Below are 24,578 nucleotides of genomic sequence, written 5' to 3'. Positions count from 1 at the left end.
TGACCGAGTTCCAGGTGGTGTTGCCACATCTGTCAATCTCTGGTTGTTGTCTGTTCTTGCTCGTTTTCATTCCAAAGATCTCCCTTTAGGTTGTTTTGAAGCACTGGATTGGCTTTAACAAAATCTCTTAGCTTCTGTTTATCCTGGAATGTTTTGATTGCACTGTCATATTTGGTTGACAGTTTTTCTGGATAGATGATTCTTGGTTGGCAGTGTTTTTCTTTTTAGGGTTCTATATATGTCTCCTCATTGCCTTCTTACCTGCATGGTTTCTGCTGAGAAGTCAGAGCTTAATCTGATTTGCTTGCCTTTGTAGGTGACATTTCTCTTTTCCCTGGCTACTTTTAGGACTCTTTCCTTGTCTTTAATTTTGGAGAGCTTGATTATGATATGTCTCAGTGATTTTCTTTTGGGGTCTATCCTTCCTGGGGTTCTTTCAGCTCCTTGAATGTTTATCTTCTTATCCTTCAAGATGTTAGGACATTTTTCTTCCAGAAGCTCTTCACCTATTTCTTCAGTGGAGTTCTGTGATTATTCCTGTTCTGGAATGCCAATAATTCTTAAGTTATTCCTCTTCATGTTATCCAGCATGAATCTTAGATTCTCTTCAGATTTTTTAATGCTTTTTTCTATTTGCTCTCCTGTCTTATCAGTATTGAGAGATTTGTTATCTAGCTTGCTGGTTCTGGCTTCCATCTCTTCCATTCTGCTGCTTTGCCCTTTCAGTGTATTGTTCATTTCTGATATTTTATTATTAATCCTCTGGACTTCTTTTTGCAGGTTTTGGATTGTTTCCAATGCCGTATCTATCTTGTTTGATTGTTCCTGTAGCACTTTCCTGACTTCTTATTTACCTCCACCCCTTTTCAGAGCATTTGAATTTGTTTCCATATTATGCTTTTGAATTCCTTCTCAGGCAGATCCAGAGCCTGCTCTTCTGCTGGAAAGTCTGTGTTTGCTTCCAGCTCATTTGTCTCAGTTACTTTTTTCTGTTTTTGGACATGTGTTGAGATCTTTAATAGTGTTTACTTGGACATTTTCAACAGTTATATGAGTTTTTAATGCTTAAATGGATGTATGTTGCTTTTTGTTAAGCTTGCTGAGCGTCTCCTGGTGGATACGATCTGGAGATAGGCTTATGTTTTCACGTGTAATGCCTAGCAGCTGGTTTTGGCTCTTGTCCAGATGGTGAGGTACTACAGGGTATGCTTGTAGCTTGGCTATATGGGCACAGTTGCTGTTTCTTCTTGGGTAAGGTAGGGGGAGAAAGCTCCCACCCCTGGGAGAAGAGTGAGGTCAAAAGGACCAAAGACAGAAACAATCAATCAAAAACAAAAGTAAAATTGTGATTGACACTGTTCACTGGCCTTTGCTGTGCAAAGGTTCCCACCTAGGTTAACTATGGGGCAGGTTCCCAGGGTCAAAACGTCAAAAGAAGCAGCCTGCAGGTTTCCTCTCTGTGCCGTTGGAAAACTGTGGTTGCAATGCTCCCGCCTGCCTGAAGGCGTCTAGGCTGTGCAGTGAGTGTGCGAAAGGGGTGAAGAGGAGACATATGTGAAAAATGAAAAATCGGTCACATCTCTCCCTTCAGACATGCAGCTCCGTGGCTTCTAGTGCTGGGTCGCTGCCTCTGCTTGGTTGTGGCCCCCCCTCCATCCTGAGGACTTTTGGCTGCCGGCCGGATACAGCTGGATGGATTCAGAAATCACTGTATTTTTCTTCCACCAGCAGATTTCTTCTCAATGGGCGCGAGCAACTGGCACCCTGAACCTTAAACAAGATCCAAAGCTCTGCAGTTTTTCTGTGGACCACTCTTTCTCTATTTTTGGGGGGGTGTTTGGCAGAGGAGTTTTCATTGTCTCTGCTTTCCCCACCCTGAAACCAGAATTCCCTATTTTCTTTTGATGCTATTCTTAAGGTTTTCAGTGACCAAACATTCAGAAGTAGTCTGTCACTCCTTTCTCCGAGTCTGTCTTAGTCTGGAAGCTCAGCTGAAACTCGTCCGTTGTAGGGGACCCTGCTGGCTTTCAAACTATTGGTGACATAGCTTCCAGCATCACAGCCACATGCAAACCACCCCAGTGGAACAAAGAGAGTGTATGGAAAGGATTTGAAAGTCAACCAACACTGTGCAGGCTCCAAAGTTGGTTAAAGGAGTGTTGGCTCTCTAAAGAGGAGTGTGGGGAGAAGGTATTTGTTTGTGACCTGGGGATCCTGAGCATTTCAGATAAACCAGAACAAGTTATAACTCATATTGAGAACTCTTTCTCAGGTTTGTGATCTTCATCTGCTAAGGAGCTGTGTAGTTGGACTCCTGGTATGGTGCTGTAGGATAAGCAGTGGACTGTTAACTACAACTGAACAACACAACAAGAAGGAGATGTACATTTCAAATGTGCTCTCTCAGAGTTCCTGTTTGCAGTGGTCTGTTCTGTGGTCTGCCTCCCACATGGAGGTAGTTTGTGCAAGCTGAGGCTGGTCCTGGATGAGAGTGCCCTTCCACTAACTCCCTGTAGTGGCCGCCAGTGTGAGGACTCTGAAGATACTGAGATTTCTTCAACTGCCTCAAGTTCCCTAATTTCATCGTTTCAGAAATAACCCATCAAAAATAGAACTTCTGGTTTCTGCCTTGCATCCTTTTTCATACCTGTTACTTCCCAGTCTTGTGTATTTCAGCCGTTGGCTCTGCCATGTACTCATTTCCTCAGTGCAGGAGAACTGTAGATTCCCCTTATCTGTCAACTGTCCACCCCAAGTCCAGTCCATCTATTAGTTCTGCATCTGACTGCCAAGTCTGCCCAGATGTCTCCATCTCTAGGGCCACCCTTGCCAGTGGTTCACAACCAGCAGTGATTTTGATGCCCACCCCACACTGGAGGCAACTGGCAATGTATGGAGACAGTTTCAGTCATCTTCATACGCTAGTATCTACTGGGGATGCTGTTAAACCTTCTACAATATGCAGGACAGTCCCTCATAACAAAAAATTATCCAGCCCCAAACTTAATGGTGTCTTGGTGTGGCACTGTGAGTTAATGCGCTGTACTGCAAGTTGATTTGAACCTCAAGGTTGGCAGTTCAAGCTCACCAAACCGCTCTTGGGTTGCTATGGGTCGGAAACGACGCAACAGCACTTAACAACAACAACGTTACATGTAGAGTCCTGGTGTGTCACTGTAGGATAAGTGTTGGACCTAAGGTCAGCTTGAACCTCAAGGTTGGCAGTTTAAACCCAACAGCTGCTTCTCAGAAACCCTATACAGGATGGCTATGAGTTGGAACACATGGCACTTAACAATGGAGTCCTGGTGGGTGCTGTAGGATGAAGCACTGGACCGCAAGGTTGCTTTGAACCACAAGGTTGATGTTCAAACCCACCAGCCACTCCTTGGAAATCCTATACAGGATTACTATGAGTTGGAACCAACTTGATGTCACTTACCAATGACAACATTACACGTGGAACTATAGGATAAGCACTGAACTATTAACTACAAGGTCAGTAGTTTAAACCCCCCAGCTGTCCATGAAAAAGGATGAGTCTGTCTTCTCCCAGACTCTACCCAGGGTCACTATGAGTTGGAATCAACTCAGGGGCAGTGATTTTGGGTTTTTGGTTAACCACATGGTAAGACGGAGCCCTGGTGGGGCTGTGGGATATCACTGGGCTGCTAACCACAAGGCTGGCAGTTCAACCCCACCAGCCTCGCCACAGGAGAGAGAAGAGATGCTCTGTTCTACAATAGTACATTTACAGTCTTGGAGACCCTACATGGCGTCACTGTGTGTTGGAATTGTGTCAACGACGGCAGTGGGTTTGAGTTTGGGTTTGCTTGTAAATTACCTGAGAAAGGAGCCCTGGTAGTGCCACAGTTAGTGCTCAGCTGCTAACCTGAAGGTCACCGGTTTGAATCCAGCAGCGGCTTCACCGGAGAAAAGGCCTATAGATCGGCATCTCTAAAGATGACAGCCTCGAATCCTTACGGGGCAGTTGTGTTCTGTCATTACGGTCACTGTGAGTCAGAATTGACTTGACAACATACAACAACAACAATTTTATGTGCTAGGAATTCCCCGAGGGGAAGTAGTTAATATACTCAGCTGCTAACCAGAGGCCCCTGAGAAGAAATGCCTGGCACTCTATTGTGTTTGTTAAATGGATCAATGAAGAAATGTATGGAAATTTCCTGTAGTTGAGGTGAAATGGGGATTCACACCTGGTCTGCGTCTTCTGCAGGGTGATAACTTGCTCATTCAAGTGGGCGCTTGGGAGTCTTTCCCTGTGGGAAAAATAAGAAAGCACACTGGGTTTCAGAGATACTGCTGACATGCTTTGCTTAACTGTGCAAGACAGTGTGAAGCCCCTCAGTTAGTCTTGGGTATTTTATCTTGGCTACTAGTATCCCACTTAGAGATCCTGGTAGACAAGTGGGTTACAAGCTGGACTGCTAGCACAAGGTCTACCAGCTGCTCCACAGGAGGAAAATGAGGTTTTCTGCCCCTGTAAGGACTTACAGCATCAGAAGCTCCATCCAGGGTCGCTGTGAATTGGGACCAGCTTGATGGCCCACCCCTACTACCCGCAGCATCCCTCTAAGCCTGGTATTTTGCAGTGGGGGGAATAGCTTTACTTCTCTAGGCAGATTATTGACTCTTCACATATATTAACACCTTGGTTAGAAAGTGTGAAACCATTGTTTTGGTTCACCATTGATCCATTCTTATTTTGGAGTCATGCTGTGGTGTTTGCACTGGACTGTTAACCGTGAAGTTGGCAGTTCAAACCCACCAGTCACTCTTTGGAACCCCTAGACAGGGTTGTTATGAGCCAGAACTGACTCAGCAGAACTTAACAATAACAACATTCTTATTTTAGCAGCAAAATTGGTGAGCCAGGAAAGATTTTAACCAGGCCTATCCTAATGCCAGGTCAGTCATTGACTGCTTGGTGCTAACTGTTAATAACTCGCTGGTAAGTTTGGACAAGGGGACTCTTTGCTCCTCATTTCCCATCAGTAGAATGAATCAGCAGGGGCCACCCTGGCTCTGGAAGATGGAGCGATTAAGTAACAAATGAACAACAGAGCCAGCTGGCAAATTGAAGAATACAGAATTCATGTCATGTGTAGATTGCAGTGAACTCAGCTTATTTCAGAAATGTCGAATCGAGCCAGCAGCGTATATTTGGTAACAACCGAGCTGTCAGAGCAAGAAATTGAGCCTTTTTATTTATCTTTTAAAAGGAGAGATTCTTTTGTCTTCACTGACTTGAGTTGGGATAAATTAACCCCTCTGATTCTATGCTGGTGTTTGGGATCTGTCTGTCTCTAGCAAATCACGGGTGGCTGCAGCAGTGGCTAAACCAGCAACGAATGTGAGGGTGGCGAGGGATGAGCAGCGCTCTGTTCTGTTGTACGTGAGACCATGAGTTGGCACTGACTCAATGACACCTCTAACATCAACAACTATTAAGAAAAGTCTTCCCCAGGTCTGGTAAAAGGAGATGGGGATAAGATTCTTAGGATTCCATAGTAATTGTTATCATGATTAATTGCAAAGGTCACAACTATAAAGGTAGAAGCTTTGTAATAAAAAAACGGGAGGGTAGTTAATCTTACAGTCCAGAAACAGAGGACCCTAGGACCATCAAGGGAGAAGAGCACAAGAGGAATGTAGGACCTTATCCAGAAAAGCAACGACACCAGAGATGGAGGCAGAGATGGGGACATGGAGAGAGGCAGCAGCTGAGGACTCTGGACTCATGGAAAGAGTGGGATTGGGTGCTGGTGGCCAGGAGGCAGGCTTGCAAAATGTACCCTTTGGTTATTTAAATTATTTTATATTCCTGAGTGTTTTTGTATACACACACACCCCAAAGCAAAACAACCCCCCCAAAAAAAAATACAGATCATTCAATCATACTGTTGAATGATGATGCATGGAGGAGATCATAATCATTGCAATAAAATGATGGTGTAAAGCTAATGTTCTCCCATGTAAACTATCATGCAGTTCACAATAAAAACCTTTAAAAAAAGAAAAAAAAAAGTCTTCTCTTCACAAATAGATTATCCTGCTATGTGTCTACCTAGGCTCTTACAGGATGAAAAGACAAACATGATCTATTCTTTGCTCATCTCTGGGTGCAGAGGACTTTGCAGTGTAATAGATATTTCCAAAGGGAAAAACTTGCAAAATGCAGCTGCTGATTGCAAGTCTGACCTTTGTGGCTGGTGCCAACATTTGCACTGGCACCTTTGTTCAGACCAAGGGCAAGGCCAAGAAGTGAAATGATATTTTCCTTCCCTCATCATTACTCAGCATGGCTCGCTTGCTTAGGTATAAAAATACCAGTGTCAAAAGGAACTGCAGGACTTGGAGAATAGTGTTGTATCCAGAGGTACATTCCCCACTGCACTCAGAGAGCCGCAAGATTCTAATGTTGTTTAAGAAGAGGATGGCTTTTTTCCATTCCTAGCTTGCTTATGCATTGTCATATTCCAAAAAAAAAAAGTGGTAGATGGGCAGTACCACCTTGAGGATGACCACCAGGTGCCATGGTCTGCTGGCTTCATCTTATCATACTCACTGTGTGATAAGTTGTTACTTATTTCCCTTCATAAACCAAGTCCCAGCAACTGCTCTCAGAAATACACCTGAGCGTGGCTGCATAAATCATTGTTTGACTTATCACCACTTCCTGATTTATTCAAGTAGCATGTGAAGAACGCGCACTTTGGGAGTCAGGAAAGCCTGAGCAGATCTTTGACCTTGCACTTACTGCTCCTTGGGCAGGTTGTTTAACTTCTCTGAGGCTCTGCTCCTTCATTTGTCAAATGGGAAAGATATCACCCATTCCACAGAAGGTGCGCTGTTTAGAAGATGCTTGAGAAATACTTCTTATCTGAACTCAACAGAACTGCCTTGGTTTTCAGGTTTGCAGGTTTCCTGCCTCTTACCACTTTTCTACTGTTAATTTTAGTGACAGATGTTTGTGTTGTCCTTCTCTGACTGGTTTCTGCCTTGTTTATACTGGGTCTGGGTTTTACGGGATTACTTTCCAGCACTCTTACCCAGGATCCACTTGCCCTGGGGTAGATTCTGATTCATAGTGAGCCCGTGTGAGTCAGAGTATGGCTGTGCTCTATAGGCTTCCCAGTGACTAGTCTTTCAGAAGTAGATTGCCAAACTTTTCTCCCAAGGCACCTCTGGATAGACTGGAACCTCCAACATTTTAGTTAAGTAACCATTTACCCGACCCAGGAACTCTGCCATTCGTATGTTGTTGTTAAGTCCCACTGAATCCATTTTGACTCTTAGTGACCGTGTATAGGGTTTCCAAGGCTGTAAATCTTTACAGGAACAGAACGACTGTCTTTCTCCTGTGGTGGCTGCTGGACTCGAACCTCTGACCTTATGGTTAGCAGTGCAGTGATTATCCTACAATACCATGCCAGCATTCCTCCTCCATTCTTACGTTGTTGTTGTATACCATCAAGTTCATTCTGACTCATAACGACCCTGCTGTTGAGGGTTTCCTAGAGCAGCTAAGGGTTGGAACTACCCATCTTGCAGTTACCGTTCTAGGGCTTATTCCTACAGCACCATACCAGGGGATTAACTTGAAGAAGTTTTTTAAAGCTTCGTATTTTCTCTTATAGCACTTAAAGCAGAGATTGTTAAAGGAAAGTTTTATTTTAACGCTCAAGTGGATAGTGATGGGCCTTGATCCAATCACGTTAGACGTCACTGGTTGTTTTGGGATCTTGATGGGGCCCCTCCTTAACGCCTTTAGATGCTATCACAGTCCTCGGTACTGTTGTAAATACAGGTTACCAAGAGAGATGTCAGCAGGTAGATAAGGAAATGCAGGTGAACCACACATAGTCAGCACCTCCACAGGACACTCGCAGGGTCCAGCAGAGAATGCGGCTCCAGTGTCCATCCTGAAACCACACCTGCTCCAAGTCAGACTTTCACAAGAGGACCCTTGTCTCTAAGAATGTAGTTGGTAAGGGATCATTTGAACTGTCTTGTTCAAACTCTTTCCAGGCGAACTGAGAATGTTAACATTGGTCTGAGAGAAACAAGGGGTTATTATCCTCAAGGTGGACGATAGGCTCCTCACTGAAAGGTACCTTCTAAATCAAGTTTCAACAAGACCTGCCCACATCTCCTCCTGGTCACCCCATTGTTACCATTTGAGAGAAAACGTGTCTTTGTTCTTAGTGTTCATTTATTTTAGGTTCACTGTTTCTTTATCTCAGATTCTGCACATATAGGTGCTTAGGTGATCTGTTTTTTAATGTCACATGATTTCTCTTTCAAAGATCCTAAAACAGAAGAAGAAATTAATATCAGTGCATGCCATCCTGTGCTCTCTGGCTAGGGATCTGCACCTGACAGGGACATTTGATTACTTTACAGCCGAAACTGCTTGTTGCCTTCTCCCCTGGCTCCACACCCTAGTCTCACTCTTGGGGCAAGGCAGTCCCCAATGACTCCCTTCTCTAAAGGCCACACTCTGGAAAATGGGCAAATAAGTTTGATCATATGATCTGAGTGGTGAAGGAGACTGTAGAAATCCTCTGGTCCAACTTTTTTCATTTTACAGAAGAAGAAACTTGAGGTTCAGAGAGATCCATGTGGATTTTTTTTTTTTTTTTTCTGCCTGCATTGTGGTGAGATGCCACAGGGAGATCTGAAATGACTCTGGCAAAGTAGGCTAGAAACCAGTACCTCCAGTTGCCGTTGAACTGGTTCCAGTTGGCAAGTAGTCACCACATACAGTGCATAAGCTGGGGGACATTCTTGAGCTCCTCTGGAGGTTGAGTATTGTGTAGTGTCCTGCAGAGCTGAGGCAGGCAGGAGGAGTACTCAATTCTCTTCAGAGCCTCCTCGGGATGGGCTTCGATGTCTAGTCTTTCGTTTAACAACCAAGCACGTGAACCATTTCCACCACCGGGGAACTCTTAAGTACATACAAAATAATGAAGCAAATAAGACTACATTTCATTGCCTGTTATGTAGTTCTAATGAAGCTCTGGAGGAGTTTGGGAGGAAGGGCTGGTGGAAGGTTCCACAAAGGAGCAAGTCCAGTGGATCATTCGATACCAGATTATGATGTGATACGTCGGGGCCTCGATAATCACCCTTCTGTAGAGATGCTTTCTACTCACATGAATCTTGTGTTGTGTGTCTTTCAGTTGCCCACCCTCAGGACCCTCCCCACTCGTCAGAGAAACCTGTCATCCACTGCCACAAGTGTGGGGAACCATGTAAGGGCGAAGTGCTTCGGGTCCAGACCAAACACTTCCACATCAAATGCTTCACCTGCAAAGGTAGGCTGTCTCCCCGCCTCCTGGCTTAGTGCCATGTGTCAGTCAGTGCTTGCCTTGAGGTTTGCCTTATCACCTTAACTCCACGCTGGGTGTGCTGGATGGAGCCCTGGAATTATTTACCTCAGTTTGGGGTTCAAGTAGACTCAGTGGTGCACAGTCCAGTGGGTGTTCCCCAAGGCTCCTGGTCCTGGGAGGAGGACCATGCCTGGGAGAGCAGCATGAATGTAGATTCCTGTTTCACTCTTTATCATCCTTCTTTTCCTCGGACGTCCCACGGACTTATCATAAAGGAGCATCTTCTCAGCACCTCACTGTCAGAGGAGGACTGGGAAACTTGTAGCATTAGGATCTGAGTCATTGTGTGGGGTGGGGGTGTGAAATGTATGGTGTGGGTGTGTTTGGTGTGGGTGTGGTGTGTGCTGTGGGTGTGTATGTGGTGTAGTGTAGGTGTGTGTGGTGAATTTGAGTGTGTGTGCTGTGTGAGTGTATGAGGGTATGGTTTGTGTGTGGGTGTGGTGTTTGTATGTGGGTATGGTGTGTATGTAGTGGGTATGGGTATGTATATGGTGTTGTATGTGTAAGTGTGATGAATGCGTATGTATGTGGTGTGATTTGTGTGTATATGTGGTATGTCTTGGTGCATGTGTAGTAGGTATGTGTGTGTGTGTGTGGTGTGTGTATGTGGTGTGTGTGGTAGGTATGTATGTGCATGTGATCCAAAGTTTTCTAGTAAACCAAAAAAACTCACTACCATAGAGTCTGCCCCTTTAAGACAGACTAGAACTGCTCCATAGGGTTTCTGAGATCATAAGTCTTTACGGGAGCGGACAGCCTCATCGTTTTCCTTCATAGTGGTTGGTAGGTTTGAACCAATGACCTTGTGGTTAGCATCCCTGCACTTAAACCACTGTGCCACCAAATGCTCCTTAAATTTTCTAATAACTACCTTAAAAGGGTCAAAGGTACACTTGTAATTACTCTTAATAACATATTTATTTAACCCAATATTTTGAAAATAACATTGCTTCAACACAGAACTGGTATAAAAGTTAACGGCTATTTGACATCTTTTTTAAACTAACGCTGACCACATCTAGGTTGAGTTGCCACATTCAAGCTCTCTCTGGCCCCACGTGGTGAGTGGCTACCTTACGGGACCCCATAGTTCCCGAGGTTCCTAGAGGTTTGCATTCTTGTGGTCCTCTCACTCCAACTCCCCGCCCATCCTGAAGTGGTCTCCATGTGTGGGCAGTGTGCTCGGGCTGTTGCTTCACCCCACACTGGGTACCACTCCCCCTTCCTTCCCATCCTAAAGTCACATCCATGCTGGGTTCAGCAGATCGTGTCCTGGTGGTACATTGGTTAAGCACTCAGCTGTTAACCTAAAAGTCATCAGTTCGGATCTACCAGCTGCTGCACAGAAGAAGCTCTGACAGTCTGCTTCCATAAAGTTTACAGTCCTGGATTATAGGCCAGTTCTGCTCTGTCCTAAGGAGCTCTGGTAGCATAGTGGTTATGAATTGGGCTGCAAACCTCAAGGTCAGCAGTTCGAAACTACCAGCTGTTCCACAGGAGAAAGATGAGGCTTTCTGTTCCCGTAAAGATTTACAGCCTTGGAAACCCTGTACAGGGTCGCTCTGAGCCGGAACCGACTCCATGGCACACAGCCACCACCACTGCCACCACTCTGTCCTGCATGGTCACCAAGAATTGTAATCAACTCGATGGCATTGGGTTTGGTTTTGGTTTTTGGTGTTCAGCAGACTTTACTGAAGTTCCAGGAATGCTATGGCATAGAGTAAGCAAAAACTCTCCTAATATCCTCATGTGCCAGAACACAAGAAATACCTCATTGGCAAGGCCCGCTTCTCACACTCAGAACCTCATCTGCCACCATGTTGGTAGGGATTGCCTTTCTTCAAAGACTCTTCTTTCCTCTATCCCAGTCCTCCACTATCAGATTGGGACTTCAAACTTTCTTAGTGTCTGTCTTTTATAAGTCTATTAGGATGGTTTTCCAGGAAAAAAATAGCAGTTTTCTACCTGATAAATACTGTTTTTTTCCCAACCCAAGTGGTACTCAGAACCCAATAAACCCATAGCTGTCCAGTCAGTTCCGGTTCCTAGTGAGCCCATGGGACAGAGCAGAGCTGCCCACAGGGGCAGCCTTCTAGGCTGTGAGCTTTACAGAAACAGATGGCCCCATCTTTCTCCTGTGGAACAGCTGGCGGGTTTAAACCCTCGACCTTTCAGTTAGTAGTCACGTGCTTAACCACCGTGCTTGCTAAGTTGTTACCAAGACTACAGAGAATTCTTCAAACAATCAACAAAAGGCTTTGTTTTCTTCTTATTACACCTAAAGTATAATTGCCAAGTACAGATTCTAAGCTGATATCCTGGTTCAGAGGATTTGGGATGGGCAACACACACCCCAAAAAACCTGGTTACGAGCTGGCTGAATTCACATGAGACACATTCAGGTTGTGATGTGGTTCCAGGACCAGCCAGCACATCTCCCTCAGACCTGCCCCTCCCTCCTCCTCCGCTCTCCTGGACACGGGTCACTGAAGCCTGACGCTTTTAGAATGGGCCAGAGGTTGCTTTCTGCAATTGGAAAGAAAGACCAGAAATGTAAGTGCTGGTGAGAGCTTAAGAGCAGAAATGAACTGTTTGGCTAAGAATATGGTTTGAAAGGAGAAGGGAGAAAGAAGACCAGAAGTATCTTAGCCAAAAACTAGGGAAGTACAAAGTCAGGAGAGGGTGGCAGGGAAGGAAATAAGGAGTTTGTGACATAAGTTTACATTATGAGGGTAAGTCAAAAATTATCCACCCTCTGGCAATAGAAATTTTTTTAATTAACTTTTAAAAAAGACAAATACATCATTCTCAACATAATCTTGCTTTTCAATATACTTTGCCCATTTGTCAACAAGCTTTCGTACTTCCTTATTAAATAATGTTTTAGGCTGAGCTGTAAGCCATAAACGCACTGCTGTCTTCATTTCTTCATCAGAGGTGAATCTTTGTTCTGGCAGGGCTGCTTTCAGGGGCTCAAACATGTGAACATCCGATGGAGCAAGATCAGGACTATCGGGAGGATGTTTTAACTCTTAAACCAAGTTTTTGCCAAGTGTCAACAGTGTGGGCAGAGGTGTATGAATGGATATGCATTTTATGCAAGATCGCAATGCCCTCGGATCACAGTCCTCTACGTTTAATCCCAAGTTTAGGCTTCAGCTCTTCAGTGAGCATCTCACTGTAACAAGCACTGTTGATTGTTAAACCTATTTCCTGATAGTGTTCCAGTACTGGCCTTTGAGAATCCTAGAAAACTATAAGCATCACTTTTCCAGTTGGTGGCTGACTTTTGAACTTTTTCGTGGTTGGTGATGTAAGATGTTTCCTTTCCATGCTCCGCTGTTTGCTCTGAGGCTCATAGTGATGAATCTATGTCTCATCACCAGTAATGATTTTGTTAAAGAAACTTTTACCTTCCTTGGAGTATCGGTCCAAACTTTGCTTGCAGTTGTTGAAATGCTTATGTTTTTGCTCTTCCGTGAGCTGGTTCAGTACCCATCTCACACATACTTTTCTAATTCCAAGTCTGTCATGGATTATTTCATAGGCAGAGCCAGGGCTGATTTGCAAATGATTTGCCACATAATCCACTGTTGCTTGTCTATTCAACAGAATCATTTCACATGCACATTCAATGTTGTCATCTCAGCCATGATGTAAATGGGCATTTTAATATAGCTGTAGTGTGGCTAATTTTTGACTTATACGTGCAGTTTTCCAATCCCTTGACTTCACAGCTTTAGCTATAACAGGATTGGAGTTGGTGAGCAGGAATTTTGTGGTGGACCAATCTCACTTCACTTCCTGAAAGATCTGACATCTTGGGATCTGACGGCCTTGGAGTTATTTATCTAATAATTTAATAAATGTTCATTGAACACCTCCTGTAAGTAGGGTATTGTGCTAAGTACTGAGAATGTGGTTGTTGTTGTTGTGAAGTGCAGTCGAGTCAGTTCTGACCCATAGCAACCCTGTGTAGCGTTTCCAAGGAATAGCTGGTGAGCTTGAACTGCTGACCTTGCAGTTCAAATGTCTTTGCAGTCTGGCACATTAACCCATAGTGCCACACCAGAACTCAAGTTCTGAGAATTATTGTTAAGTACCGTGGAGTCGGTTCTGACTCATAGCGACCCTGCACAGGGTTTTTGAGGCTGTAAATCTTTACAGGAGCAGAAAGCCTCATCTTTCTCCCACAGGACAGCTGGTAGTTTCGAACTGCTGAACTTGAGGTTAGCATCCCGATTTGTAAGGAACAAAACACATTGTCTGTTCTCAGAGAACTCATAGGGTCTCTGTAGAAACATACAAACAGACAACATTTATGGTGTCAGTAGTAAGTGCTGTGATGGAGGGGTGTCTGAGAAACAGGCTGGGGTCTTGGTGATCCAGAGGGAAGATGCAGTGGCAATCCAGCTGGGAAAAAAACGCAAGGTGTGGTTGTGGACCGTGGAGTCAGTTCAACTCATAGTGACCCTGTGTAGGGTTTCTGAGGCTGCAAATCTTTACAGGAGCAGAAAGCCTCATCTTTCTCCTGTGGAATGGCTGATAGTTTCAAACTATTGACCTTGAGGTTAACAGCCCAACTTGTAACCTCTACGCTACCAGAGCTCCTTGTGATAGCGAGTAGGGATCAGATTGAAGAGAAACTCAAGATTAAGGCTGATAGACTCTAAAGACTGACAGATGGCTCCAATAAGAAGGTCCAGGTTCTGGTGAGCTGTCTGGATGTATGGATGGAGGTGCCACTGACTACGGAAACAGTGGAGAACTTGGAGGTGGCTGTTAGGGAAAGAGATAGCAGTTCAGGGTGGGATATACTAAGAAACAGTGATCTGTGTTGGGAAGTGTCTGGCCTCCAGATAATGCCCGAAGCTGTGATTGTGTATGAAAGTTCCCTGGGGAAGGGCAAAAAGTAGAAAGAAGTGAACACTAGAGGATGTCTGCATCTGGAAGCAAGAGAGTGAAGCTTCCATTCCTGACCTTGGAAAACAGACCTGTCAGGTGACAAAATGAAGACGGGGTGTAATTAACAGAGCTCTCTGTAATAAAATGGAAAGGAGATCCCTAAAGCTTCTTGCACTCCTTATGATACTTGATGTTACCTGTGGATTCTGTGATACTTTCCCAGTGATGTAATCATCTTTAATGTTGTCCTTTATCTCCATCACATGCTCTGTGAGGGAATAGGAAAGGGAAACAGTCATTAGATGTGGTTGTGTTGGTATCTTCAGGTGTTTCCTGGATGGAACGACTTACTCTTTTGTTTTTTTTTAAGTTTTTATTGTGAATTGAGTGATAATTTACATGCAAGAAAAATGGTTTTACACTTTTGGTTCATTGCAATGATTATTATCTCCTCTGTACATCATCATTCAACAGTATTTGCTTCTATTCCCTCTGTTTTTTGTGGGGTTTTTTTTTGGGGGGGGGGGAGATGTACATAAAAACACTCAGGAATATATAATCATTTAAACAACCAAAGGGCATATTCTGCAAGCCTGCCTCCTGGCCACCAGCACCCAGTCCCACTCTTTCCATGAGTCTAGAGTCCTTAACTGCTCCCTCTCTCCATGTCATCATCTCTGCCTCCATCTCTGGTGCTGCTGCTTCTCTAGATAGGGTCCCACATTGAACTGTGTTCTTCTCCCTTGATGGTCTTTAGGGTCTTCTGTTCCTGGACTGTAAGATTAACTGCTCCCCACTTTTTGTTACAGAACTTCTACCTTTACTGTTGTGACAGTTGCAGTTAGTCATGATAACAGTTACTTACTTTTGAATCATTCAAGAGTCTTCTCTCCATATCTTTTCACTAGACCCATCTGGGCAAGATGAGAACTATTCAGTGGGGATTCTACCTTCCCCAGCACATTCTGAAACTAAACTCCCTCTTGAAAACTTGTAAGCCAGTCAAAACTAAACTCCCTCTTGAAAACTTGTAAGCCAGTCACTTTGTGCCTATATAAATCCACCCCCCCTCCCATTTTAGGTAGCCAATGTCTAAGTTGCCCATCTCTATCTACCCTGTATACAGAGGGGATATAATTGATACTTGATGTGAAGACTCCTTCCATCTCAGTTGGTATTCTGAGCTACTACATTCACAAGTATAGATCAAGTTCATCAAATTGTAGCAATTTACACTTGTTTCCTTTATCAAAAACTTTTTTTTTTTTTTAATCTTACTCTATTCGAGTTCTGATCATCAAGCCATCGAAGCTAGGCCAAATTGATATGATCCATCAGTTTGGGTGTTCTTGTGTGTGAATGACTTATTATTGTCACATAATAATAAGTGACCCATAATAACCCATGCACAACAGACCTAAACACTGCCCAGACCTGCACCAACCCCACTGTCGGTTGCAGATCAGACATTGTAGTTCGTAGGGTTTTTGTTGGCTCATTCTCAGATGTAGCCCAGCAGGCCTTTCTTCCTGGTCTCTGTTGGTTTAGAAGCTCCACTGAAACATGTTCAGAATTGAAGCAACACACAAGCCTCCCACTGACCAACAGGTGGAAGTTGTGCATGAGGTACATTGGAGGGGTATCAAACCCAGGTCTTCCACATGGAAGGCAAGAATTCCACTACTGTGCTTGAAGAATGACTTCTCAGAAGGGACGGATAATGCATGACTGTCTGGCTAAGCTTCTCTGTAAATGGGAATGGGACGTTGCTGTTCACCTCAAGCATGTTTCACAATCATGCTACAGATTACAGATCCCTGTCTCTACCAGAAATTCTGAAGGTTTCTAGAGTAGTTCGAAAAACCCAGGAAACCTTCCTATAGAATAAAGACAGCGGTGCACTCAAATTTTCTGTTTTTAGTGAACCTTTTCCCAAGTAGCTAAGATTTTAATTACCCTGCGCACGTGCCGCCTCTTGCTTTGCTTTATCTTCTTTTCCTTGGTACTTCCTGTTATTTAATGTTATTTACTGTATTGCTGCCTGCTGCTGGTCTGTGCTGTTGAGTTGATTTTCTAGTGAAATTCTAGAATTTTTCCCATAGGGCTTTCTAGGGTGTACCCTTTATGGAGTCCTGGTGTGGCGCTGTAGGACAAGCACTTGACCACAAGGTTGCTTTGAACCACAAGGAGTTGGTGGTTCAAGTCACCAGCCACAACTAGGAAACCTTGTACAGGGTCACTGTCAGTTGGGACCAACTCAACGGCACTTAACAATAACAACTTTTTTTTAGAAGAGACTGCAAGGTCTTTCTCCTGGGGAGTCACTGGGTGGATTTGAACTACCAGCCTTTCAGATAACTGCCAAACACTTAACCTTTGTACCACCAGGGCTCTGTGTTGTAATCTCTACTAGAGAGGAAGTTCCTCGAGGCCAGGGATTTTTGTCTGTTTTATTCACAACGGTATCTACAGTGCCTAGAAGAGTGGCTGACAAGGTAGATGTTCAATAAGGATTTGCTGAATAAATAATTAATGAATGAGTGAAAAATAAGCATTTGTTAGTTTGGAACTTGAGTATTATCCGTAAATGGTTCTAATTTCATAGCTGATCAACAAGATTTATCAAATGCTTCACATGATGAATGTCCTTAAGTTGTTGTCAGACAGAGACATTATCTTTAGAAAAGAAAGCTTGTTAAGAGCTCTGTCATTGATTACTGAGCTACACGTGTGCCTAGTGGATGTAACAGAAGGGTGAATTCATGCCACATGCTACTCTCATACAGCTCTTGGTTAAATGGTTGCAGCTGCTTAGTGTCTGATGCTGGGTTTGACACTTAGCTCTCTAATCTGGACGTATAGGTTGTTTGTGTTTAAGTGCTGACGAGTCTGCTTTGACTCATAGAATCACTGTACAGGGTTTGCTAGGCTTTAAATCTTCATGGGAGCAGAAGGCTTCATCTTTCTCCCACAGAGCGACTGGTGGGTTCCAAATACTGACTTTGTGCTTCCCAGTCCAGTGCTTATCATATGGAGCCCCCACACTCCCCGTGGGCAGGCTGGATATGGGTTATTTTGAACCATACTTGAAAAACTAGCAAAACACCAGAAAGAAATGGAAGCAGTTTCTTATATATTCCTGAATTGCTGAGTGCAATCTTTTGAGACCTATTTAAAGAATTGTAGCGTAGTGGTTACGAATCAGGTTGCTAACCTCAGGGTCATCAGTTCAGAACAACCAGCTGTTCTGCGAGAGAAAGATGAGGCTTTCTGCTCCCATAAAGATTTACAGCCTCAGAAACCCTGTACAGGGTCTCTATGAGTCGGAACCGACTCCATGGCACATAACAACAACAACAACAACAGTCATTTGGAAGGAGTCCTGGTGTGGCACTGTGGGATAATCACTGGACTACAAGGTTGGTTTGAACTGCAAGGTTGGTGGTTCAAACTCAACAGCCAATCCTCGGAAACCCTGTGCAGGGTTGCTATGAGTCAAAATAACCCAGTGGCACTTAACAACAACAACAGTCATTTGAGAAGCACCCCTGGTGGTGCAGTGGTTAAGCACTTGCTGGCTAACAAAAAGAGCAGCAGTTCGAAACCACCAGCAGTAATATGGGAGAAAAGTGTTGCAGTCTGCTCCCATAAAGATTACAGCCTCCCGAAAGTCTTTTTTGTCCAGTAGAGTTGAAGTAGGACTTGATGGCACATAGCAGTGGTCATTTGGAAATGATTAAAAGGCAGATGTGGTACTGCGGGTTAATGCGCTGGACGGCAAGGTTGGTTTCAGTTACAAGGTCAGTGGTTCTGCCTCACCAGCTGCTCCTCAGAAACCCTCTACAGGGTCACTGTGAGTCGGAACTGACTCGATGGCACTTAACAACAACAACAAGCAAAGTGTAAGAAAAGTGTGATCGAAATGTGCTGTTTTCTCACAGCAAATGAGAAATCACTTCAGGCAGTCTCATTTTTACTTTTAAAGGGTAACACTGAGTAGTTTGAATTTTATACCACGTAGCTGGATTGCCTCTTCAAATGAATACAACATTTCTGGTTTTGAATTCCACATAGGATAAAGGCTCATAAATTCTCCAAAATACATTGAATACAAATTTTGACTCGTGTGTCCAGACACTTATCCGTAAGTCTGCAAAGCCCTGGGTAGTCTTTTGATCAAATGATCTTTTCAAGAGTGTGTGTAAACAACCCTGGAAGAGAGAGTTAGCGTCTCCCTCAGGAGCAGAGGGCAGATGGCGTTTGCGGTCTAGAATAATAAAAGGTAACGATTCCCTGCGGAACCAGGCTTGGACAGGCTGACAGGGGGCTTATTATAAAAGATTGAGGTTCCCCAGCTGTGGCACAGACCTAGTACAGTACAGCAGTTCCAGGGAAACCCACTTCTGTTGCCCCCATGGGACTTGGGGGACATGTGAAACCAGGGTGACTGTGAAGTGCATGCTGCCTGCTGTGTTGTGAGTAATAAAATAATTTGCTTCTGTTCTTGAATTTTTGTGTCTTTTGTGCGTTTTATAAAACAATTACAAAACTCCTGGAGGAGTCCTTTGTGCTGTAGGGTAAGCACTGGACTGTTAACTGCAAGGTCAGTGGTTCAAACCCACCAGCCGCTCCTCAGAAACCCTATACAGGGTCACTATGAGTCAGAAGTGACTCGACAGTACTTAACATCAATAACAGACCTAAAGAACGTACTACGGATTCTGACCATTAATAGTGGTGCTGGTGGTGGTTGTGTGCCGTGGAGTCGGTTCCAACTCATAGCGACCCGGTACAGGGTTTCCGAGGCTGTAAATCTGTACGGGAGCAAAAAGCCTCATCTTTCTCCTGCAAAATGGCTGGCAGATTCAAACTCCTGACCTTGAGGTTAGCAGTCCAGTGCATAACCTATTACACTGCCAGAGCTCCTAAAAGGGAAAGCGTTGTTGTTGTTGTTGTTTAGTGCCACCAAGTCGACTCACTACTACCCCATATAGGGTTTCCGAGGAGTAGCCTGTAGATTTGAACCACTGATCATAGCAGTTCAAACCTACCTTGCAGCCCAGTGCTTATCCTACAGTGCCATACTGGGACTCCAAAGGGAAAGTTTGGTGGTGTTGTTGTTCCTAAGTGCCATTGAGTTGGTTCCAACTCATAGCAATCCTGTGTAGGATTTCCAAGGAGTGGCTGGTGAGTTTGAACTGCCAACTTTGCGACAATGCTTTATCCTACAACGCCAAGGTGGTTTAACAGTTAAGCACTCAGCTGCAACAGTAAGAGCAGAAGGAGCTTTATGAGTGATGTGAGTGTGCAACAGAGGATCTTTGTGGGAGGGGTCAGGGCTGGGAGGTGGGGCAGGTGATCAGCAAAGGCACCCCAGCCTCTAGGAAGAGAAGCTTGAGTTGGCAAATCAATGACGGAAATACAGCGCCACTTAATTCCTCCTTGTACCAGAGCCAACTAAATGGACTTCCTGATTCCAGAGAGCAGCTTTGCATTCTTTTCTTCCTAACACTCAATGTTTGCATTCTCCAACCAGTGAGTAGCAGCACTTGATGGTGTTCAAATCTGCCCTCTAGTAATGTGTATAGAGCATCGAAGAATTTGTGCATTAGTGGGAAACAAGGATGTGTACGCAGCACAGGTGCAGGCAAGTGGTCCAGACCTCAGGTGCAGTGAGAGTCAGAAGTTGCAGAGACCACCTAGAGCTCAGCGGTATGGGGAGGTGGGCAAGGAAGGGATGAGAGAGAAACAGAAAGCATGGATGCACCGGAAACCAGATTCACCTTTCTGGTCCTGGGATGACAGATCATGCTAACTGTGGCCAGAGGTAAGGGCTGCCTGTTGAGGACAGGGGTGTGGCTAGAGATGACCTGCTATCAGAAGTGACTGGAACTTTGACGTCCTTATTGGCATTGAAAGAAAGCATTTTCAGCCTTAATGTAGTAACTTTATTTCGTTTCATATATTTTTCATAGTTGCATAGGTTTGAACAGACTTCTGAACACTGTTTTTCTGTGTAAACCAAAAAAAAAAAGGTGTGTATCATGAAAGCTCTTTTCATGAAGTTGCCCTGGCAGACATGTTCATACTGAATCATATCAATAGACTGTTGACACCTCGTAACATGAGGGCGTGTGGGAATTAGTTGCGTTCGATGACCTTTAAGGCTCTCTTGCTCCTCTATCAGGAGAGCTTATGGACATCAAAGTTATCCTTTAAATTTTTATCTAAAGCCGTTGGAAAATTCAGGTTACAGCTGCTTCTAAAATTCATGAGTTAAAGCTGTTTGTTATTTAAAGAATTCATCTTCTTTCAAGTCTGCGTTTCTCTGAAAACGCTTGGAGAGAAATAAAAACCAACATTCAATCTCCAATAACACTTTCTATTTTTGCCACGTTAGGGGTTGTAAGATGTTCATCACGTTAGGATCGTCCCATCCAAAAATGTGCACTGAAGAAGCACAAGGGTGTTTTATGGAGTAAAATGGAAAAAAATAGCGCGCAGGAGGGTGGGAGCTGGGTATACGTATGAAGCGGTTTTTTTTGTGTTTAACTTTTTAAAACTAAAATGTACAATTTATATGCCATAATAAATAGTTCATTATATTTTTATCTTATTACTTTGGAAAGAAGTTAAAAATTACTTTTGTTGTTGTTGTTATTGTAATTTAACACAGGCTTGTGATGTGTCCTGCATGTGAGTCCAGAGGTGCCATGAGCCCATTGCCCATATCCAAAGGATACATGTGCTTACTCTCCTGGGTTATGGTCACTATCCTGAATAAGTTCTGACTCATAGTGACCCAGTATAGGGTTTCTGAGGAGCGGCTGGTGGGTTTGATATAGTGACCTGTGGTTATCAGTCCAGTGCTTACCCTGTAGCTCCACACCAGGACTCAGCTCTTGTGAGTAGGAAGCCCAGTTATCCTAGCACACATTTTCATACTGAAGATAAGGCACACTCTCCTTCAGGAGCCTGCTCTGATTGGGATCAGCTTTATGGTTCCAGCTGTAAGCTTTTCTAACCTACATGTTCTGGTACATGAAAAACAAACTTGCCCCATTTTTCTTCCTTAGATGGAAAAGAGCTGATTACTGATTTCCTTAAAGTAATCCATCATACACTTGTTGCTTTGCTGTCCAGTCAGTTCTGACTCATAGCAACCCTATATATATATATAGATAGATAGATAGATAGATAGATAGATAGATAGATAGATATACCGTTTCTGTGGCTGGCTGGTGGGTTTGAACCACTGACATTGAAGACCATTATTAACCTGACCTTTTGTTCTTGGACTGAATCCCAGTTGCATCGCCTTGATTTTTTTCAGTCTTGGGATTCTAGTTTCTTCTCAGTTGCCCTTCAATCATAATTCTCCTCTCCATCATCAGGCCTATAGAGTAGCAGTTTTGTTGTAGTTGTTAAGTCAATTCTGACTCAGAGTGACCCTGTATAGAGTTTCCTAGGAGTGACTGGTGAGCTTGAACTGCTGACCTTGCAGATCAGACCGACCTTGCAGTCTAGTGCATTAACCTACAGCGTCACACCAGGACTCCTATATAAGCTTTGTTGTTGTTGTTAAGTACCGTGGAGTCGGTTCCAACTCATAGCGACCCTGTACAGGGTTTCCGAGGCTGTAAATCTTTACGAGAGTACAAAGCTGCCTCTTTCTCCCACAGAACAGCTGGTAGTTTTGAACTGTGGACCTTGAGGTTAGCAGCCCAATTTGTAACCACTACACTACCAGAGCTCCTTTATATTAGCATTAGCGATGTTGCTAATAATCAACAGCCCATCAGGTCTGACCCTATACGCAGCATACCAGCACACATGAACTGAAGTTGTCTCTTGAGTTGTTGCGTTGCGGTCAAAGTTCAGTTGCTAAGGAAGTTCAGAAGCATCTTAAGAGACTAAAGAAGCTGAGGAGCATGGGTGGGGGTGGTGGAGGCGGAGTTACTACTTTGGCTTCACTATCCTGTTACAGGTTAGGTACGTTTAAGAACAAAAGCAGGATTACTGAACTCAAAGTCATGCCCTCACCTCAGAGTGTGTAGGAGGAACTTGCCTCCACCCACACTGTCCAGAACCAGCCTGGTCTAAAAGCAACATGAGACGAGGGAAGGAACACTATCTCCCCTTCGTGCTTAAGTGTTGAAGAAGATAAAAGGGATTCAGGACAAGAAACCAGCTGTAACGCAGTAAGTATGTGGAGTAGTATGAGCCAGCGTGTATTAAGAGTCAACTGGCTGTAGTTGTTGAGTTGGGCTTCATCAGGAGATGGAATTCAGGTGGACCAGGAAGGTTAGGTTGGGAGGTGAGAGGAGGTGTCTGTTTGGCAGGTAGAGTGGGAGGAGTGAAGTGCTGGTGTTTGGAAGAGTCCAATGAGTGTTTGGAAAGTATAGGGTCCTACTGTGCGAGAGGACGCAGGACCACCACTGAGTATTGTTAAGTCTGTCAAGTCGGTTCCGACTCACAATGACTCTATAGTTTCCACAGAGGGTTTGAACCACTGACCTTTTGGTAGTCCAGTGCTTATGCTGCAGTGCCACACCAGGGCTCCCACTTGGTGTTAGTAGTGCATTTGTCATTTTAACTGGGAAGAGTTAACATGGATTGGACGGGAGTTGGACAAGGGAAAGCCTGGAGGAAAAGAGCCCATTTGCAGTGTCAATAGAACACACTTTAACTTCTGGTGAAGATGGAGATGCCGCTGTTCCTCCATCAGTTTCCTATAGGATCTATTTCTAGGCACCCATAAACCCACTGAGGCTGCCCTCTGATGCTCAAGGGTTTATAAAAGGCAAAACTATATGACTCATGCTTTTTTAGGGACTGAAAAGAGAATCGGGACAGGAGAGGAGGAGGTAGGCTTGAATGAAATTCACCTGTGTTGCCTTGTTGACGAAATAAATCGTCTCCTGGGGTAAGCCTGGTCCTATTGAGCAGAACCAAACTTTCATTTTTTCTTGTCGATTCTAGGGGACTAACAGTTGATGAAAACTGGAATTAAAAGATAATGAAATGTCTCCATGAACTTTTGGCAGCCGCCCGGATTTCCAATCCCTATGCCACGGCTCACCATGACTTGGAATGAACTCAGTGGCAGCTAGCAACAGCATGTCATTTTAAATATTTTGTGAAATCTGATCTTTCTGATTATAAAAGTAACCAATGATATTATGGAAGGCTTTACAATTTGTGTTTCAGTGATAGGCCCATTCGTAAAAGGATAAAAAAGTACATAGAGTTACATAATTTTGGGTGATATCATTGTTGCTTATAGTTATTATTATTTGCACACGAAGCCTCCAAGTTAAATATTATACCCAGAAATGTCCAGCTTTGGGGGCCCATTTTAGCATCTGGTTCAGCTTCTAACTACAGTTCTGACCAGAAATGCTGATTGATTTTCATGTGCATTTAGAAGGGAATGTTAAAATGATTTCACCGTATTTTCTTAGTCTTAGTATTTGCTTCCAGGATTCCAGGATGAAGCATTAACAGAGAGTTATTTCTGGTGGGACTCTGCCCCCTCACATTGTTGTTTGTGGGTCTCTGTTGAGCTATTTTGAGCTCTGAGCTGGAGCTGCAGTGAAGGGAAGGAGGGGGGAGCTACAAACACATAGTAAGTACTTTGGTTTTCAGAGCAGAACCTGATGGAATCTGACCCCACGCCCTCATGGAGATTTTGGTGATCTGGAAAGATGCTATATCAGTCTATTCTCTTTGTACTCTCTCTACAGGCCAGGTATAAGTGACTAGGACGACACCATTAAGGAAATGAAGCCCTTTTAAGTGAGTCGGAGAGAGTTCTGTATCCTGCATCTACCCCAGCCAGCTCTGGTACCTGGCAGCCAAGGAGGGTGTTGACCTGGGAGAGGGTTAAAAGTAGTATTTCTGTCAGTCACAAGAGGACAAATATTTTGTCTTCTTACGTACATGAAATATCTAGAATAGGCAACTGTATGGAAACCACCGTTTATTAATGGTTACCAGCAAGCGGCGGGAGATGGGTGAGCAGGGTCATTGCTTTGGAGGCCCCGAGTCCCTGCCTATGGTGATGGAAATGGTAGCTGTGGCAGTCAGTGATAGTGACCCAGCGCGGTCCATCATTGGGTCCTACGTTGTGCATGTAAAAAATGTGGACTTGGCAAAAAGTTCATGGAAAAGTCCCATAATTTTTTTATTCCATTTTCCACACTTTCTTGGAAGCCCCCTAATATGTAAATATATATATATATATATATATAT

At 44.0% G+C, this 24,578-nt stretch overlaps 1 protein-coding gene across 1 annotated transcript in view; it reads left to right on the top strand.

The window, feature by feature from the left end:
* ABLIM1 (actin binding LIM protein 1) overlaps nucleotides 1-24,578 on the top strand; it is a 256,621-nt gene that overhangs the window by 61,786 nt on the left and 170,257 nt on the right. The window contains exon 2 of the mRNA XM_006831376.1: nucleotides 9,207-9,341. Within this exon, the coding sequence (XP_006831439.1) occupies nucleotides 9,207-9,341 (135 nt within the window). The remainder of the gene's footprint in view (nucleotides 1-9,206; nucleotides 9,342-24,578) is intronic.

Source organism: Chrysochloris asiatica, unplaced genomic scaffold (assembly GCF_000296735.1).
Source record: "Chrysochloris asiatica unplaced genomic scaffold, ChrAsi1.0 scaffold00003, whole genome shotgun sequence".
Classification (NCBI taxonomy): Eukaryota; Metazoa; Chordata; class Mammalia; order Afrosoricida; family Chrysochloridae; genus Chrysochloris; species Chrysochloris asiatica.
Note: the sequence above shows the minus strand (reverse complement) of the source record. Positions and strands in the feature narration are given on the sequence as shown.